The sequence below is a fragment of the Lampetra planeri genome, chromosome 26, assembly GCF_965212315.1.
Source record: "Lampetra planeri chromosome 26, kcLamPlan1.2.h2, whole genome shotgun sequence".
Taxonomy (NCBI): Eukaryota; Metazoa; Chordata; class Hyperoartia; order Petromyzontiformes; family Petromyzontidae; genus Lampetra; species Lampetra planeri.
The window spans coordinates 7,511,036-7,530,972 of NC_136132.1; the positions used below are offsets into that span (position 1 = coordinate 7,511,036).

Sequence of the window (19,937 nt, forward strand, 5' to 3'; positions counted from 1 at the left end):
GTGTGTGTGTGGTTTTATTCCAATGCTTGTGGACGAAGGGGCGATGCTCCCACGCCGGGTGATTAAAACACAAGTTGGGCACAGTAGGGACTACAGGTTATGCATCTACCAGTCACCACGTGCAGTCAAACCCATAACACCTGGGTCTCCCTCCATGACCTCCTGCCAGCAGCGAGCCTTCCACACCTCACGTGGCCTCAAAGTGCACCCAGCCTGGCACGAGCGCTATAGTGATGTCACTCTCACTGTGTTGTGTCGGTAGCGGTGGCACAGTGGTTCGGGAAACGTGCTGCAATTCTAGTAACCTGGGTTTGACTCCGTGCCACAGTCAACATTCGTGGCGACAGAGGCATATATGGACAGTTTCCAGAGCTTCCCGATGGACTGAGTAAGTATCTGGTGTTGTGTGCAAATGTCAGGACCGGGGAGACAAAGGCAGCAGGGCATGTGCTAGGCATTCAGATTTAGCATGTTGCTCACTTAACAGCGCTTGTTACTACATATTCTATTGGTTTCATTCTGCAAAATTGTCGGCAAGAGTTACATTGGGGCTCGTCGAGCGAGTAAATGGCTGGCTACAATTGCAGCAGAGCAATAGAAAAATATACAAACGAGATGGTAAAAAGTGTACCGACAAAAAAATTACAGATTTTTTTTGTGATGTAATTGCAACTCCGAATTGTGACAAAACATCAAATCCCCTGGGTTAGGGGGAAAACTGGTACAGGCTACCCATCAGACAGGGTTCCAGAGGGGGAACTGGCATTTTCTTGTCAAATAAACTGATATAGTCTGATATAGTTGTTCAAAACAAACTGATACTGATATAGTCTGAAATAGACCCAACTGAACAACCATTTTGTTTATTTTATCAGGTGAGGCTCATTGAGTTAGATCGATATATCTTTTTCAGAAGAGACCTGGCCACAAATGATAGCCCAATCGCCACGGGGAGAACATGCAAACTTCAAATATACAGCAGGCATCAGGGTCTGGATCACACCCACGCACTCCTGCATACCAGGCGAGGTAGTTAACATCTCACCACCGCGGACGCACAGTGACGTCCTAGACCTGCCCTGACGACCTCCCACCACCTCCATCTGCTCTTGGGTCTTCATTCCCCCTTGGTCACCAGGCTCGCAGAGATCAATCCAATGGCCAGAGCTTAATTTATCCCTTGATATTTTTCCGCATCGCTGCTAGGCTGGTTTGGAGTCGGGAATTGTTGGTGTAAGGCACCGCCACTCTGATACAGGTCACGCCAATTAATACTAATCCCAATGTATAGTATAATCCTAAGGAGGAGGTTTATAACTGAAATAATATTTCGCTAATGATAATAAAGTATTACGAATTCACTCCTGCAACTACTATGCAAACATCAATTAATAATGCGGTACATACATACGTACAAATAGATAACATTTCGACTCCCATGGTGTGAATATGTTTACAGAATTTCCTCCATGCGGTCAGGGCGGTTGCTTGACCATATACCACCACGCAGTGCGGCGTAGTGACAGCGATTCACATACCACTCGTCTGGGTATCGAACCCACGTAGCCGAGTTCAGTGCCCTAACCACTGCGCCAACGCTCCAATTAACTTATTCTGTACTACAAATAAAGACATTGCTGTAATAGTGAATGTACTGACGCACTCGCAATCGTAACGACGTCAGTATAAACCACCACAAAGGCGGTAAGCCCACCAGTTTCTAATAAGTTACGGACCTACAATGTAAGTTGTATATAAGTGTATTACGTTGTATTAGCCCGGCTCATATCATTCCTTTGGGGGTCGATAAAACTCGTACAACTTCGTGGAAAGGCACGTGCCTTCGCATGACAACCGCCGTTAGCTTCTGACAAAAGTGTCGCTAATGTTCGCGACCCGGGCGGGCATGATGACAACTGATGGGACGGCCACAGACCGGGATGTGAACTCAAATGTTTACCTTTGCTCGTCAAACACGCGTCAGACGCTCCGTACATACGTACATTCCACAAAAATCACCCGGGGGATGCGCCCGACCTCGCAAAAATCTCGCAAGCTAAGCAGAATTTCAACCTGGATAAGGCCTGGGATGTGTGACTGCCATGGGCCGTGCTGCAAGACCCTTCTCTGCTCATGTGCTGCAACGTCTATGCTCCCGCACTGACCAGCGTGACGTATGGTCAAATAGCCCGACAAGTGATCAAGTGGGGCGGGCATTCATCCAGCAGTGGATTGACAAAGGGCTGTAGATTATGGATTTACATTAGCACAGTATGCACATATAATAATCAGCATCTATGTGCTTGGGTTGAGAGTGTATACGCTACGCGCTGTATATATTTGGTCAAATATAACATGGCATGGAACCCAGGTACAATATACGAATCTCAGTGATCATATTCATACTTGAACATTTTACCGTGATAGTATAAGCGTGTTCATTACGATGTGTGTTTGCAATACGTGTTGTAAGCGAGCTGTTCCATTGGAAAGGAATTTAAATCACGAACGGTATAAACACATCACCCACCAGGCATTCGTGGAAAGTGTTGTGAGCGCCTATTTAGGTTGGTAAATATATTCTGGGGGGTGGCGAATTGACTTCGATTCCCAGTCACGACTCACATCAGTGATATCTGAAACCGTCCAACCCGCACTTGTCCTGCGCGGAGAAGTATATTATTCTCATTTCACATTTGCTACCATACCGTAAATGGATTTGGTGAATGTATTTAATTATGGAAATGTAATTAAGGTTATCACGTGCATTGTTTTTTTTGTAAGTACGGAATACATCTCACAACGTATTCTTGGTTCTTTCGGTAAAGTCACGTATAGAAGAGAAATAATTAAATTATGAATCCCTGCAGTCACGAAAGCTTTAAATCGGCAGCCCTTGCAGTCCGGGCCACCTCAGTTCAATTCTAGAGCAAGTACATCACGAGAGTCAATTAGTACGTGAACTGGTGTTGGGTTTCCCCTAGTTCGACTCGGCCTTAAATGGATACCTTCTGCGCCGTGTGAACGTCAACACTGAGAAGACAACAGCGACCAAGGTGGTTACGGCAACACCACGTGTTTTAATAGGCGCTCGCTAACAGCACTTGCCCTGACAGTCGACAAGAATAAATGTGAGATGTGTCTTTGTGTGCACGTGGCGAGCAACAAAGACGTCAGGCACGCAAACACGAACCTTGCCACATTCCTCGGCGTGTGCAGTTACAGACGTTGATAACTGCTCGCAAAAAAAGGTTTACTCGTACGTACAGCCCATATCTGCAAGTGTGGATGGCACATTAAACGTAACAAAATTTGTCAAATTACTGAAGATGCCTACATAAATTGATTATGCAGTTTCCAGGAAATTCGCATGAATATATATATTCATGCAAATGCATTTGTTCATGAATATATTCATGAACAAATGTTTAATTAATGTATTATCAGTGTCGCAAAGAGCCCCGTATCTCCGTCACTGTTAATCAGACTTCAAAAGCCTAATTACCAATTAGTCAAGCTGAACAGTGCTAAGGAACGCAAGATTATACACAATTAGACAAAGACCCCGCCCCCCCCCCCCGTATCGCTTTACGAACAGCCTTGCTGTGAGCGGGCACCTATTGAGGGCGTACACGGCCACACGAGGTGGATGGGTGGCCAGCACCACTCCCGGCTGCCTTTGTCTCCCCCACCGCTCAATCCTCACCACACCAGGGCGCGTGCTGTGCGCATTGTGAGGTGGCCGACTCGGCCCCGCCCCCACGATCGTCGCTTTGTTGTTGCAGACGTTCGCGGTTCGGATCTTTTGTGAGCGGCCGCCCTGATTAATACTCCGCGACGTCTCGTCCATGGTGCGGCAGCGGTCGCAAACGGGTTTTGATTCCTTACCCGTACCCGGCCGCACCAGGGTCGCAAATGGGTACCCGTACCCGTACCCGGCCGGGTACGGGTACCCGTTCCCTACCCGTACCCTACCCGAAATGAGTGACAAACGGTTACTCACCAGTGACTCACGGCCTACCCGTACCCGGCCGCACCAGGGTCGCAAACGGGTACCCGTACCTGGCCGAGTACGGGTAGCCAGGTATCGGGTAGGGTAGGGGTATCGGGTACCTGGTTGCGACCTCTGCGGTGCGGGCCGTCAGGGTCCAAAATTCGCAAAATGTTCAAATGGACCCTAAAAGATACCCGCGCGGGTTCTTAAATGGGACCACGCGTGGCAACGAACGCCTCCTACTGGCTACTGCTCCAGGTCACGCTGAGCAAATTGGGTCTCTCTGGAGTTCTCAGCTTCTTCAACAAAATCCACTTGAAACAATGAGTCGACCTCGCTGCAAGGAGCGCAAGAATTATTCACGCGCAAAGAACGCGCGCGCGCGTGCAACAACAACAATAATCATGCATGCACACTCGTAACCGCTTTCTATCGGCTTTAGCGTCACACTGCCAGCTATACGGGACGCGAACTAACTGCCGTACTCGAAATTAGCTTCAATGATTGCGCTCGTACATCGGGCGTCAGCGCGGACAAGTAAATTAGCCCCAGAACAAGCGGAACCAATCAAGCCTCGGATCGTTAATAGATGGAGATGCAAATTGGAAAAATGTCGCTTTTCAGATGGTTTGTTGTTCGAGGAACAGACGTCACGAGGCGCGTGCCAGGCATTATAGCCCCTTCCAGAGCAGCATTAGAATTGACATCAGTCGGTCGCGATCGCCTCGCCGTCCGTTGATGCGAGTGTACGGGCACGACACGGGCTGGGGAAGAGATGCAGCTAATGCGATTCGGGAGGATGTGGAGCTGAGTGGACTTGCCGAAGAACGCTACCAGCGGTGTCAAGATCGGCCTCTGTGGAGAAGGAGGCTCGTGAAGGACGCTGCTGCTGCTGCTACTGGGCAGTTGGAGGCAGTCGCCCTCCAGCAACAACGGAGGGCAGAGGAGCGACGCTCACAACAACGAGCGGATCTCCGGGTTGATAATTACAGCAAGTTGGCACAGTCGGGGGGCACAGCTGGTGCATCTGCCAGTCAACTCAGTCAACCCGTGGCACCTGGGCCTGTCCCGTGACCTATCAGCGAGGCTTCGACACTTCACGTGGCCTCAAAGGTGCACGTGGCCTGGCACAGGCGCCGTGGTGACGTCGTCACTTGGTGGCGAATGGCGGCAGTTGTTGTTGTTGTGTAATTGGTCCGTCCGGTTAGAAAGTTCAGCTCGTGAGTTCGAACCCCGGTCCTGGGGAGATAAACTCGGCCTATCATCGCGACAGCAGAGGGGGGGGGGTCATAAAACAGCTACCACGTTGTGGCGAATTGAATTTGGTCGACTTGTGAATATAACTAAGTCGCCGCCATGGGAATGTGGAATTACCACCGCTCGCTCAGGGCCGCTAATGAAGATTACCGATCGCTTGCAAGGATCATCCCGGGGTGTGGAAAATATTGCCCGAGTAAGAAGCCAAGCGAATGAACATCCGAGGGTACGACCATCGTGGAGACGGAGCGATGAACCCCAGCCCTTGCGCAGGTGGCTGGGTGGATCGTTATATCGCAGGATCGTGAGAGATGCGGACCGCTTGGGGAGGCCTTCATCCAGCAGTGAATTGAGCATGGCCGATGGTGATAACATGTTTACGGTGCTATGTATTCGTGTGTAGGCCCAGAAGTGTACGCTCGCTAACAGCACTTGCCCGGACAGATTGTATGGGGTAGACGGGGGATCTTTGCCTTTGTCTGTGCGAACGGTTGAGCAAAGTAGCTCGTGACCCGAGTTCAAGTCCTGGTCATGACGTATCTCAACCAGCAATGCGCCTCCCGTAAGTCGGCTCAGTCTGAAATGAGTGTAAAACATCAGCACTGGGGGAAGACAAAGGTGGCCGGGCGGTTCGTCCGCCGCCAGGATCGGCTTGGCAAGCCGCTCGCTAACAACACTTGTAACCCAACTCTCTACGTCGGCTCCACGTGAAGGGGGCATCTTTGTCTGTGTATGAATGTATGAATATACATGCATGCATGTATAGTACACACATACAACCCACGTGGTGTACCACTGTCAAGTCAACTAACTTGCGTTATCGCCACAATCCATTAAGAAAAGTAAGTTTCGCATCCATCTCGAGAAGAGTGGGAAAACCCGTGTTCACCGGAGTATACGACGCACCGCGCTCCTGTGAAGTTGGGGGTTGCGTCTTATATTCCGGTGCGAGTGTGCGAACAAGTTTGTACAGTAAAGTCACGTAGAAGGGAAGTAATAAAATAATACAAATAAAACATAATAAAATAATTCTCACGACGTTTCGGCCACACTACGTGACTTTACCGAAAGAACCGAGAAGATGAATCCCTGCAGTCACGAAAGCTGTAAATCGAAATTTAGGTTTGTGTGGCTTCTCTTGGCACAGGTTTTTAGGGGTGCGTCTTACTTTCCGGAGCGTCTTATAATCCGGACTGTCTCTACGGTAATATTGCTGTTGCTGCATGATAACAATTAATCGATCCACGTCCATTCCGCGACAGCTCACGAATGTATGGGCGTTGTTCGTGGGGCGTTGGTGCAGAGCTGAGCGCGGTTTCCTATAGAACTTTCCAACCCTTAGGTTCGATTCCCGGCCACGACCGACATCGACGGTGAGTGACATCTGAGTAATACCTAACCCGCCCCCATTGCCCAGCGTGGTGAAGTAGTGGATTACAACAAAGACCTCAAACATTACTCATTACTATTATCCTGTTCATTACTATAATAATATGGTTGAAATTGCACGAAGTATATTTTTGCGTGCACACGTGTGTATACCATATATGAGCCGTATACATTTATTTCCGTTTATAATTACAAAATAAATACGTTTACATTTTCAGTAATTGTAAACGAATATTTGCACTTGATTGGCGTAAGAAAAAAAAAGTCGGCCCAAAAGTTGACAATGATTGAAATGTCGTTTAACTTTCTATTTCGCTGCGTGCACTACAAACATACAGACGTACTGTTCACCTGCAAACAACAAAATTGCGCAGCGCAAAATTGCACGGAAGGAATTCGAACTATTCACATAATTGCACACATACGGAGCGTTAATACGCATTCATCACAAACAGCCAGCGTAACCTTTAATACACTCTTAATTCCTCCGAAACACGGTATTTCGTGATGATGGCGTATAAGGCTGGCACTAAGAATGCTTTAATATACTGTATAGTACATTTCCACCTGTATATGGCATTCCGAATTCGGAGCACTTCTATGCGGGGTGGTTTTACCTTAATTGGTGCTCGCAAACAAATCATCATCGTCTCGGGTCTATTCGGCTCATCATCATTATCATCGGCCATGGTGAATCCACTGCTTGGTGGAGGACTTTCCAAGCCACCGCTGCTATCTCTGACGGCCCTGCTCTGTAGCAATCCACTTGTCACCTGCCCACGAACTGACTTGTGCGCTCCATCTCCACCCTGCAGGTACTTATCGGATGCGTTACCTCATTGGCCTAAACGGAGGGTATTCGTATTTGCATTCACAGGCGCTCGCTAAATGTTAGTTGCCCCGACAGTCTACATGCTAAACAGTGGTGTATACTGTAACTTAAAACACATGGGCACGAGATGGAATGCTTCAATGACAAGCGTTCGACGCAACTAACTAGGACCCTCTTATCAATCCAGGGTTTGGATGAAGGCCTTCCCCACGCGCGTATCGGTCGTCGGGGATCGCTTAAGTCCATACTTCACCTCGCTGGTCAGTGCGGGGTGGTGTAGGGGAAGACTTTGGCCCGGTTTAAAATGCCACTGCCATTAGCCGCGGCCGGGAATCAAACTTCGGTCGACGGGTTGTTCACAAGATCTGAATGCTGCACGTTGTCGTATACACCACAGAGTGTGCGCGCACACACACACGAATGTAGGCAAGCGTTGAATGCATCCGTCCGCTTGCGATGACAGTTCATATTGTAATGGTATATACGAGCTGTGTTTTTATAAATAGGATTGTTGTCAGATCAACTTGCTCAGTTCTATGCATAACGGTGTTAAAGTATGCATGATGGTAAATGTTACGTATACTGTATACACGGGTTACGCAACTAAGGTTTCAAATGTGTTAATTAAAAGAGTAAAGACGTGCATTACGTACAATATTGGATTTACAGCAATACTATAATTACAATATCCCGCATATCTCTAAATTATTCGAATAATTATTAAACCGCAAAAAAAACTACACATTAGCCGAAGTAACGGTTCTTATTTCCGCTGACACTGGGCTGATCGTATTGCCAACATGAATGAAAATAAGCTTCTGAAATGTGCGAATATATAAAACAAATTAACACATTTCAGTATTTGTTCGGCCCGAATAATCAATGTGACTTCATTAGACTGCGAATTGTAAGACACCCCAGACAGTAAGACGTACCCCCAAACTCGTGCCCAATATTAATAAAGTTATACAGATCTGGTCACACATCTAACTAGAAGACGCAGCCACAAGTTCTGCTTTAAAACACGGCAGAGGATCATAATCGCATAATCAGGAGAATAATTTGAGCAACATTAATTTTGAAAAGAGATGGGGCCGAACAAATAACTTTTTTTTAAATATTCAACTCGAAACCGTGTGCATATTTTAAACATATTTACAAATTTGTTTTGACAAGTATTTAACCTAGCAAGTAGAGATTAAGAATAGGAAAATCCCGTTTTTATTCCGTTGCGTGGTGGAATTTAAACAAATTATGATTGGAAAATCAGTATGAAACCGCTTGGTGCGTATCACGGTCTATACACACACACACGAACAAATGAGGAGCGGTGGCGCTGTAGTTAGCGCATTGCACGACAGAATAATATAGTTAGATTCTAGGCCACGGTTCACATCAGTGGCGAGTAATATCAGAAGCGCATTTTTAGATTCCCAGAACTTCACCAACCAGCACTGACCATCGTGGTGAAGTATGGTCAAATGAGCCGACACGGCGTCGGAAAGCATTCATACAGCAGTGGATTTATAAAGAGCTGGATTTTGTACACAGCGTGTGAATATAAAACCAACGTTCAGAATAATTAATGCCGCGAATAGCATCCATATATATAACAGAGATTAATTAATGTAATTTAATGCAAATTGTGCACGGTGCATCAAACGCAAGCGTACATGACGCATTCCAGAAAAATTGGTTAGTGGTTGATATTGTGTACATACCAACTTCTTTACACTTATCCTATTAGTTAATTGTGAGTTATATTTTATTTACACACGTACGTATACATTAACACACACCTGTACACAAATCTATAAACTAAATGGCATCACACATACGCCTACACATACTTTGACACAGACCTGTATATATATAGAATTATATTTGCATGCATATACATACACACATAAATACACAGAATTACAAATAACTTAACGCGCACTTTCAGAACACAACAATTGTCTGCACAAACACGCGCGTGGACATTTTCGCATACCACACACAAGACAAAGATCACCCGTGTAGCCTTAGCAGACTTTTGGGGCAAGTGGTGTTAACGAGCACCTATGAAGGCCGGCACTAAACACGAGGCTTGTGGTTGGCGAGCACCACGCCCGGATGATTTTGCCTCCCCCTGTGGCGATGCTTACACCACAGCAGGAACTCATCTGAGGCTGAGTCGACCTCGGCAAGGCTCAGGACCCTGTTCAGGTCATCGTCACTGTTGGGTCGCCGTGAGCGGTTATCGAACCCGGGTAGACGGGTTCGTAGCGCAGCGCGTTAATCACTGCACCGCCGCTCCCCCCACATAGCGATACGCAGAATACAAACGCGCACACACATACGTGTACTGTATAGTCTCCAACACATTGCGTAGAACAACTTTCTGTAAGTGTCTGTGCACACGCAGACACAAACGCTCGCGCACAAATACACAATACATAATTAACAGGTGAAAGACAAAGATCCCCACTAATTATGTTTCAGGCTGTTTTTTGGGGCAAGCGTTGTTAGCGAGCACCTGTACATTCCGCAAGAGGTGGGATTAGTCTATTTAACAAGTGCTGTTAGCGAGCACCTATGAAAGCCGACACGGCACACGAGGAGGTGGGTGGCCAACACCACGCCCGGCCGCCTTTGTCTTCCCAGTGGCGATGTTTACACACCACGCCAAGTACTCATTTGAGGCTGAGTCTACCTAGTGGAGGCCCACGATCGGGTCAGTTAATGGTCACTGGTGTTGTGCCGTGAGGGGGAATTGAACTCGGGTCACCAGGTTCGTAGTGCAGAGCGCTCACAGCTACACTGCCGCTCACACATTTCACGCACACATATAGACATACACACACATAAACGTTTACAACGATCCCTCGCTTAGACTTAGAAAGTCGGAGTTAGTTGTTGGTCGTTCGCAAGCACCTATTAAGGCCGACGTGAATTACCGTTGGATGACACGGATAGGCTGAACGAGAATATATATCATTTAGGAATTATCTGGTTCAATAAAGCCATATACGTGCTTACATAGTTCCGAAGCACGGCTTTATTGTACTAATATTGAGTACAGTATAACTTCATGCCCAAACTGCACAACACAACTTCACTTTAAAAACAAGTTTCAGCCCTTTATCAATTCACTACTAGATCATGCACGCCGTCTCTGCAATGGGGGTAATCTTGACTTCTGACCATACTTCACCACGCCGGTCAGTACGGATTGGTGAAAACGAAGGCTCAAGATCGATTTAGATATCGCTCACCAATGCAATTAACCATAGACGGCACCGCCATGCTGCCTTTGTCTCCCTTGCGCTGATCTTTACACATTCGTTTAAGGCTGAGTCAACCTGGAGGGGTGGGGATAGGGGCGGGGCAACTTCACATTTTTTTTCCTGCCACTGTTATTGGTCGTGAGCGGATATCCAACTCGGGTCGTGGCGCTAACGACTGCGCCACCGCTCCTCCCCGCGCGCGCGCGCACACAACTTCACACACACACACGACAATAACCTGCCGTGACAATCGTACACATGTATAACTTAATAGGCGCTTTGAAAATTAAATATTATTGAATGATAAGTGTAGGGAACAAATGACGAAATGTGCAGTGGGCACCTCGGGCTTTCTTCCCACGGATCATGATGATGATTATTATGAATAATTTAATTAACGCTCAGCATTTATTATATATCCACGCAACGAGGACGTTAAGACGCAGTTGCTTCCTCATATTTTAATGCAAAACTTTCTATAATAACTGGAGTCACGCCGAGCACACATTTTGAGTGCATCTCACTTTTTCGGAGCGTCCTTATATTCCAGAGAAGAATCACGTAACAAAGACAAAGATCCCCTGTATAGCCTTAACAGACTGTTGAGGCAAGTGCTGTTCGCGAGCACCTATAATCGCACGCGCGCACACACACACACACAATACGGACATTCCTTCACACAAACACACACCCACGAATATATATAGTTAGTCCACATTCATGCACGTACACACCCACGTACAAATTGCTTCGCACGGACATATATATCGCAGAAATAACTTGACATATATGAAGCCTTTAGAGGAAACAAATATATAATAGCCGACGTTTCAGGAAATGGACTTTCTTCGCGGCAACTGAATGTATCGCTACGCCCATCAAATTATGTGCTTGAAATATAAATGAATTCACTCGCCTAGTAACTTATACCTCTCAAACAAACACAGGCGTATGAATTATTCCACACTCGTATACACACACACACGAGATTAGCTTAACCCCACACGCATATCTATAACTTCACAAACACATACATCGATTGCAACTTAATACGTGTGCACACGGTAATTAGTAACCCAACTGTTGCATGAGTATAACAAACCATGGAGTGGTCAGGCCTTCATCCAGCAATGAATCGACAATGGTTGATGCTGCCGAAAAGGCATTTATTACAGCACTTGAAGCACGCACAGACACACGCCGCACCTTGCATACACTATTTAACGCTCACCCAAACACGGAATGAATATACATGTCAACAATATTTAAATGCACATTCGTGAAACGCATTCACACACGCGACGCGAGCTCGTTAATTCTACCATGTAGAGAAAAAGACAAAGATCCCCGTATAGCCTTAACAAACTAATAGGGCAAGTGCTGTTAGCGCTCACCTATTGAGGCCGGCACCAGACACACAATTAATACTGAGTCGACGTAGGAGAGACCCGGAACCAGATCAAATAGTCGCCACTATTATTGGTCATGAGCGGGAATCGAACTTTGGGCGCAAGGTGCGTAGCGCAGTGCGCTATTCGCTACACAATTCGCTATTCCATGTACGTAACCACGCACATTGCGCGCACATACATACACACTTGTTCACATTCGATGCCACTGCTGAAGCGATACAGTGTCCGTGCGCTGTGTTAATTGTCGCATCTCCTCCGATTGACGTGGGGAGGGGAATATATATTCCTGAAAAAAAAATCACTTGAAATGACCACGAGGTCAAAGTGAAACTATTGGGCGGTAAGATGATTCCAATTAACGAGCGCACGTGACTGATATCCGTACAGAGTTTATCTGTGTGTGTGTGTGTGCTGTGTGTGTGCTGTGTATGTGCTGGGCCATATCACCCAATCGTGCGCCGTTCCGGGTTTAATAGGTGCTCGCTAACAGCACTCGCCTCAATAGCCTGGGTTTAGAAAACAAGGGGGAGCTTTGTCTTTGTTTGTGTATGGCGTGGGAGCGGTGGCGTAAGTGGTTAGCGCACTGCACTACGGATCCCGCTCCCAGAATTCGATTCCCGGACACGGCTGACAATCGGCGGTGATTATCTGAACGAATCCTGCGCCTCCCCTAGGTCGACTCAGCCATTAACGAGTACCTCCTGCGATGCGTAAACATCAACACTGGGGCGACAAAGTCGGTCTGGCGTGGTTGCTGGTGACCCACTCCCTCGTGTGCCTTGCCGGCTTTCTTCAGCCCTCGCTAACCGCACTTGCCCCAGCAGCCGGCCGGATCTATATGGGGAATCTTTGTGTATGTATGTATATACGTACCTACGTTTATGCTTATATAGTGTAATGCACATACGGTGTCTTAGTTATATGAAACCATGTACGCAACTGTTGCTTACGATTAACACACGCACACGCACACACCTGCGCACGTGTACGACTATCCAACACAGTTACATCTGTTGAAACGCTGTAACGCGTAGTTTACACGGATAGAATTGTGCAATGTTTACATGATGGCACTTCTGTTCAGCCCTTTTTAAATCCACTGCTGGATGACGGGACCCATCGTCCCCCTATTGTTAGACTATACTTCACCAGGCTGGTCAACACGCTCCGGTAGGGGAGCGGGGACCGGTTCAGATACCACTCGTCACTGACGTTAACCGTGCACGGGTATGTGATTGTATGGGGGTGGGGGGTGTTTAAAACAGTGTGTGTACGCCAGCGTAGACTGTTGTCAATATCAACAACGAATGTAGGACCAGTCACGTCTGTGTAAGTGTTGTCAAAATACGAGAACAAATTCGGTAACACAAGCTGAATGCCACTTATCCATCGCCTTCCTTAAAACACACACACACACACGCGCGCGCACACACACATGGTATAAGGCGTCGTAATTTGAAGAATAAACCCGGGCGAAGTACCCACCGCACGCTACATCCGTATTCACAACCAGGGAAGCCTTCGCGCAGCCGCATCAACCTGTCGGAGTTAAGTGCCCTTGTCTGCGAGCACCTATCAACGTCGCCACGTGCACGCCGGGGAGCGGTTCATCACGCACAGCAACGACAACAAATCCGCCTATTGGCGTCACACACCGTGGGGACATCGGGCTATTAGCGAGCGCCTATTACGGGCACGAGGAGGTGGTTGGTGGCGAGGAACAACGCACGCCCGGCGATGTTTACGGTTCACCAAATGCGTATCGGGGCCGAGTCGACCTAGAGGTGGCCCTCGGCATGCACCGCTGATAATCGTTAACGGAACATGCGCACATTTGCCAGGATTCGATCCCAGGTTCGTTTGTTTTTGTTTGTGTTGCCGGCTTCGTAGCGGCACGTGCGCGAATCACCGCGCCGCTCTCCGATCGCAACTCCCCCCCCCCCCTCTGCACGCTCCGCGAAGAGGCGGATAAAGACGGCTCGGCTCGCCGACGGTGAGGCGTCGATGCGTGGCGAGTTGAATCGTACGGTGCGTCGATGTGTGGCGAGACGCAACGCAAATGATCGCTGTTCTAGACTCTGACGCTGTGGCGGGGGGAGTCAGTGCCACCGATCAACCTCCCGAGACCCCCCCCCCTCATCAATATCTGGGAGCTCGCAAAATGTTTTTGTAAGTTCCTTAATTGAACGTTGCCTTTTCAGATTGCTCCAAATTATGAGCGTCGGCGACTGTGTTCGCGCAACATTGCAGATCTCTACGATAGACGGGTTTAAATGATATCGATGGCCTCGGAAGGGACCATCGATATAATGTTGCGCGACTTGCGTGTCCGCGTACAGGGCGATCCATTTGTGGACACCCCACTGATTCCCCCCCCCCGCATGACCCCTGTTACTTCTAAACACGTTGGGCCAAACGCAGCCGTGTGATGTTGGTCAAAGTGTTTCGGAAGGGTGTTGGAATATTGAACACACGCATTGCGATTGGGCGGGTGTCATGCGGAGGCTTTGAAATATAATATCTTGTTCTCTCTAGTTTCCCCCCCCCTGTTTATTTTGATGGGGTATCTACGAATGGATCGCCCTGTATGACACAACGAGAATGTGTATTGTAGCATGATACTGCGTTGTAAATTATGTACATGCACAAAAAAAACACAATAACACTGTGACCCCCCCCCCCCAAATATAAATATAACAGTCGACGTTTCGGGCAATGTCCCTCGTGTGTAAAAGAGCGTAAAGGTTGCTCACTCACCATGTACGCCGCATAGGGGGGGCCATCGGCGGCCGCGTACTGGAAAGGGCCTGCGTAGAGGGAGGCTCTTAGCCCGGGGTAGGGGCTGAACGCAGACCCTGAACGTCCAAGTTCGGCTCCTCGTCCCGCGTGAAGCATTCCGCTTGGCCCTCCACCACCACCACCAACTCCGGCGCTCACGGATCCCACGCCGCCGGCTGCGGAGCCGATCAGGAGCCCCGCGGCCGCGGCCGCTCCTCCTCCTCCCCCCCCTGGCCCCGCGCCTCCAGCCGCGGCCGCAGCAGCCGCGGCCGCCGCTGCAACAGCAGCCGCGGCGGCCGCCGAAGACGACGACGACGATCCGGATGGGTAGAGCGCAGCGAGCGATGCGGCGGGAGACTGGTACAAGAAGGCGTGCTGGTAAGACATGTCTGGCGGACGATCTGCTGCGCTCGCGGGCAACGAGAGGGGTGGCTCCGACTACATAGACGGCTCGAGCCACACGCGCACAGCATGCACAGTGGCGTGCGGCCGACTGGGCGGGTTGGGGCTGGGGGGGGGCACGGCAGGGTAACAACCCACGGCTACGGCGTGCGCATGTGTGGCCCCCGCTCACTCTGTGTGTACACTCAGAGCGGCTGGCGTTGAGCAGCACTGAGAGAGAGAGTCTCTTTAAAACGAGCCGCGCTACTTGCTGTGCTGCACCGCTTGCCCGGCGTGGCGAGCGCTGTCACTGCGTCGGGGGGGCCCCTGCTATGCCTCCCCGATGTGCTAACGCGGCCCGGCTATTGAGTCCTTAATAGCTATTGTAATTGCAATTTGGTAGATTCACCGCTGTAGCGATTATTCGCAACGTGCTAGCGTCGTGCGCTGACAACTTGACCCGGTGTTGTTGTTATGAGCAAAGAAAGGGCTGCACGCACACATAACCCTCCCTAGCCACTCACTCACTCACCTACTCGCCTGTCCTCCTGCCCCTCCTTAACAGCGTCCTCTCTTCCCTCGCTGCCGTGCAGGCTATTGTACAGTCTGACACAACACGCACGCAGCCTTGCTGGCTCGGTATGACTTCATCCAGCCTCGCTCCTTCCTCCCCCCTCTCTCTCTCTCTCCCCCCTCTCTCTCTCTCTCCCTCTCCTCCCTTCGCTCCCGTCCACCACCAACACCGCCAACCTCCTCTAGCTCGCCCGTGTCCCCGTGCGTTCTACTCCGCGTGTGTACACGATGCGTACGGCGTGGGGCTACACTGCCTGTGTGCTCTAAGCGCGCGTCCCTTACTCTCTGCACTGTGCATGCAGCGCAAACTGCTGTGGTCTCTCTCTGTGTGTGTGTGCGTCTCATTGCCCATGGGGGTCTCGTCGGGTTTTTTTTACTACAAACCAGCTCCGCCTCTAGTGCTGGGATGGGTGGAGACGGTTTAGCTTGTATTTCTGGCTTGCGCGTGTGGGTGTGTGCAAGTATGCGCGCGCGCGTGTCACGTCGTGGATCGGTTAGAGCGGCCACCAACAGCACCAGTGACGAGGTTCTGAACCGGTCCTGAGGCTCCCCAAGGTCGACTCAGCCTCAAATGAGTACCTGTCGCGGTGTGTCAAACGTCGCCACTGGGGAGACAAAGGCGGTCGGGCGTGGTGCATGACAACCCCCCCGCGCTCCCGTGTCGGCCTTCATAGGTGCTCGCTAACAACACTTGTAACCAAAAGTCTGTTAAGGCTATACAGGGGATCTTTGTCATTGTGTGCACGTGAGTGCTATCGTTTTTTGGAGAATGCGTTTGTGTCTAAATGCGAATGTGTGTATGTACGTACGGTATATTGGCCCATACATATACACACGCACACACGTGTGTAGACGTGTAAGTGCGCGTTAGTGTGTATGTGTGAACGCATTGGCGTGTATGTATAGATACCTTTGGGGGTGCGGTAGTGTAGTAGTTAGCGCTACGCTGCGCTATGCACCCGGCGACCCGGCTTCGATTCCCGCTCACGGCCAACACCAGTGACGATTATCCGAACCGGTCCTGGGCCTCCCCTAGGTCGACTCAGCCTCAAATAAGTACCTGGTGCGGTGTGTAACCATCGTCACTAGGGAGACAAAGGCGGTCGGGCGTGGTGCTAGCCACCCACCCCCTCGTGTACCGTTCCGGCCTTCATAGGTGCTCGCTAACAGCACTTGCCCCTACAGTGTGTTAAGGCTATACGGGGGATCTTTGTCTTTGTATGTGCCCGTGTATACAAGTGTGTACGCGTGTGTCAGAATGCATTTGTGTATACGGTATGTGCGTAAGTGTGTCTTTGTGCATATATGCACCGTATGTACACATACGCACATAATGTACGTGCAAGTATGCGTGTGTACGTACGTGGGTATGCGCGTGTGTATTAGTATAGTGCCTGCATATATGGTGTATATGTGTAAGTATGTGTGTCTTTGTATTTGCATGTGTAAATACATGTGTGATGCGTGTGCATGTACCAGTGTGTAAGTGTGTGTATAAGCATGAATGCACATGGGCGTGAGCATGTGTGCGTGTGTAATCAGCATTTGCCCTGAGGTTCCAACGATAAATGCTGAATCCTTTGCTTTTGCGTGTACGTTATGTGTGTGTGTCTGGCAAACTGAGTTCAATTCCTGACCATGCACATATCAGTGTCAAGCGAACCCGTCTTGGGCAACCTTTAGGTGAGTCCAGCCTTAAACGGGGAGACAAATGCGGCCGGGCGTGGTGATAGCCACACCACCGCGAAGTGTGCCATGTCTGTTATAATAGGAGCTCGCTAACAGCATTGCCTCCTGTGGTCTGCAGGGTTAAGCGTAGGTTACGATTCGTGTAAGAATGTGTGCAGCTGCGAGCACATTTGCATTCAACTACAAATCCCAGAAAACTGAGTTCGACCCCTGCCAGTGACGTGCATTGCATGGCACATCATCAAGATCACCAGTGGGCCAATCACAATTCAAAGTCCCCGGGCTCAATGTCGGCTGAATATCGAGTAGGTTACTGCCTGGTGGCGTGGTGTGCATTTCAACAACATTACCGGGGAGACAAAGGCGGTTGGGTGTGCAAGTTTGTAATTGTTTTCACTCGCCTGCACCTCCGATGAGCGCGGTAAGAAAACGTACGGTGCGAAAGAAGTTCAACATACATAGAGCAATCCACAGCTGGACGAGGACGTGTTGTGTAACCATACTTCACCACGCTCGTCTAGTGGCTGGCCTGGACCAGTGTTCCGCATGTGGCCCAGAATCGAACTCGTGCTAACCGCTGTCCCGCAGCTCCACCCCAATAAACACACACACATATATGTAGCGACCTAAATGAATGGGTGCTCGCTAACTACCCTCTCCACGACTGTCTGTTGGGTTGATTGAGGGACCTTCGTGCATGTGTGTCATCCTGTCTTCATGAGAGCTTCGCTCGCTAGCAGCACTCTACCCCAACCGTCTTTAAGCTCCACTTGTGATCTGTGTGTGTGTGTTCCTTGTCGCCGAGTTCCATTCCCGGCGATGCATAACGTCAACGGAGGCCTCCCCGTAGGTTCGCTCAGCCTGAAATGAGTACCTGCTGCGTTGTGTTAAACCATCAGCACTGGGGAGACAAATGCCAGTGGGCGTGCTACCGGCGCGCCGTGCCGATCCTCAGAAGTACTCGCTCCCAGCACTTGCCCCAACAATCTGTAAGGCTATATGGGGCTCTTTGCCCTTTTGTGCGTGCGCGCGCGCGTGTGCTGTTGATATAATACGTATCATGTATTTTATTTTAAAGCGTGTTGAAGTATGTTGGTGTGAATGTAACGTGTTTTAACTACAGGCATCGCATTGTATATGGATCATTGACTCTGTGTGCCAGAGGATTAAAATGATGAATAGATAATTATCCCCACGTTATATATCATTATACACCTCTGCGCGTAGCGTCTGCTGTTGTTATATGCGAGCATGTACACGTTGCTGGTTTGGTATGCATCGAAACTGACGGCTGTGATAGTCACAGCCGTGAAAACGAGATGACGTGTGCGTGAGATATGGGACATTGCGTATGTATGAATATGCACACGTGTGCATGGGAATGACATAATCATGAACCATTGTCAATCCACTGCTGGTTTAGGTCCTCCTCGTTCCGTCACCATCTCTCACAGTCCTGCGATACCAGCACCTGCATATTCCATCGCTCCATCTCCCCCCTTGATGTCCCCTCTCGGGCGCGTTCCGTTCCGTGGCTTGCTCCCCCTGTGATTATTCGTGGCCGTTGGCAATCATACCTTCCATCGATACTCACGGCACATACACACGGATGTATACTTGATTAACGGGCAATGTGTCACAGCCGCGCACAGCATATGTACTTCATGAATATGTACACGGACGATGCGAATACCATGCCACAGCAACCCATCGCCTGAGATCGCATCCCATGTCAAACATTCAAAGAGCACCCCCATGGTCTCCAAGTGGGCAGCAATCTTCCAGTAGGGGCGATGATCGGTGCACGTCATGCCAATTGAGTATATCGCACATTCATATATACCCAATGTATACAGATATAATGTGTAATATTGTACATTTTAAGCATATTCCGTTCATACACAAACATGTACGTGTGTAATGCCATGCCATAGGAGCATTAATTATGCAATTGAGTTTTACAGTTTTTACGTTGTTATGTTTCAATTATACACGAATCAACCTATATGCTTATGTACGTTGAAGTGCGTGTTTTTGTGCACTCCACGTGGCCTTAACGGGCACATAGCCTGGCACAAGCGCCATGGTGACGTCTCCGCCACTTAGTGGTGGCGAATGGCGGGATTGCTATTAGTGCAAATGCACACTCGCGTACCTAAGCGCTGATAAATGAATACTTGTACCCATGTACAGTTACGAATTAATAATATACAAAAGACCTTTGCAAAAGTGATGTCGCCAATGTAGGAACCTCCTGAAACGTTAATCCTGGGACTCATTAATTACGTGTTATACAAAATATATATATATATACACATACAACAAAGCAATGCCCCAGGTTGGATTATGTTATTCCATAG

General features: G+C 49.1%; 1 protein-coding gene across 1 annotated transcript in view; it reads right to left on the reverse strand.

Annotated features, from left to right (window-relative positions):
- The window catches only part of LOC144727646 (uncharacterized), a 42,871-nt gene extending 26,595 nt beyond the window's left edge, over window positions 1-16,276 (reverse strand). The window contains exon 1 of the mRNA XM_078606613.1: window positions 14,914-16,276. Within this exon, the coding sequence (XP_078462739.1) occupies window positions 14,914-15,321 (408 nt within the window). The 5' untranslated portion in view covers window positions 15,322-16,276. The remainder of the gene's footprint in view (window positions 1-14,913) is intronic.
- Between the last annotated feature and the right edge of the window lie 3,661 nt (window positions 16,277-19,937).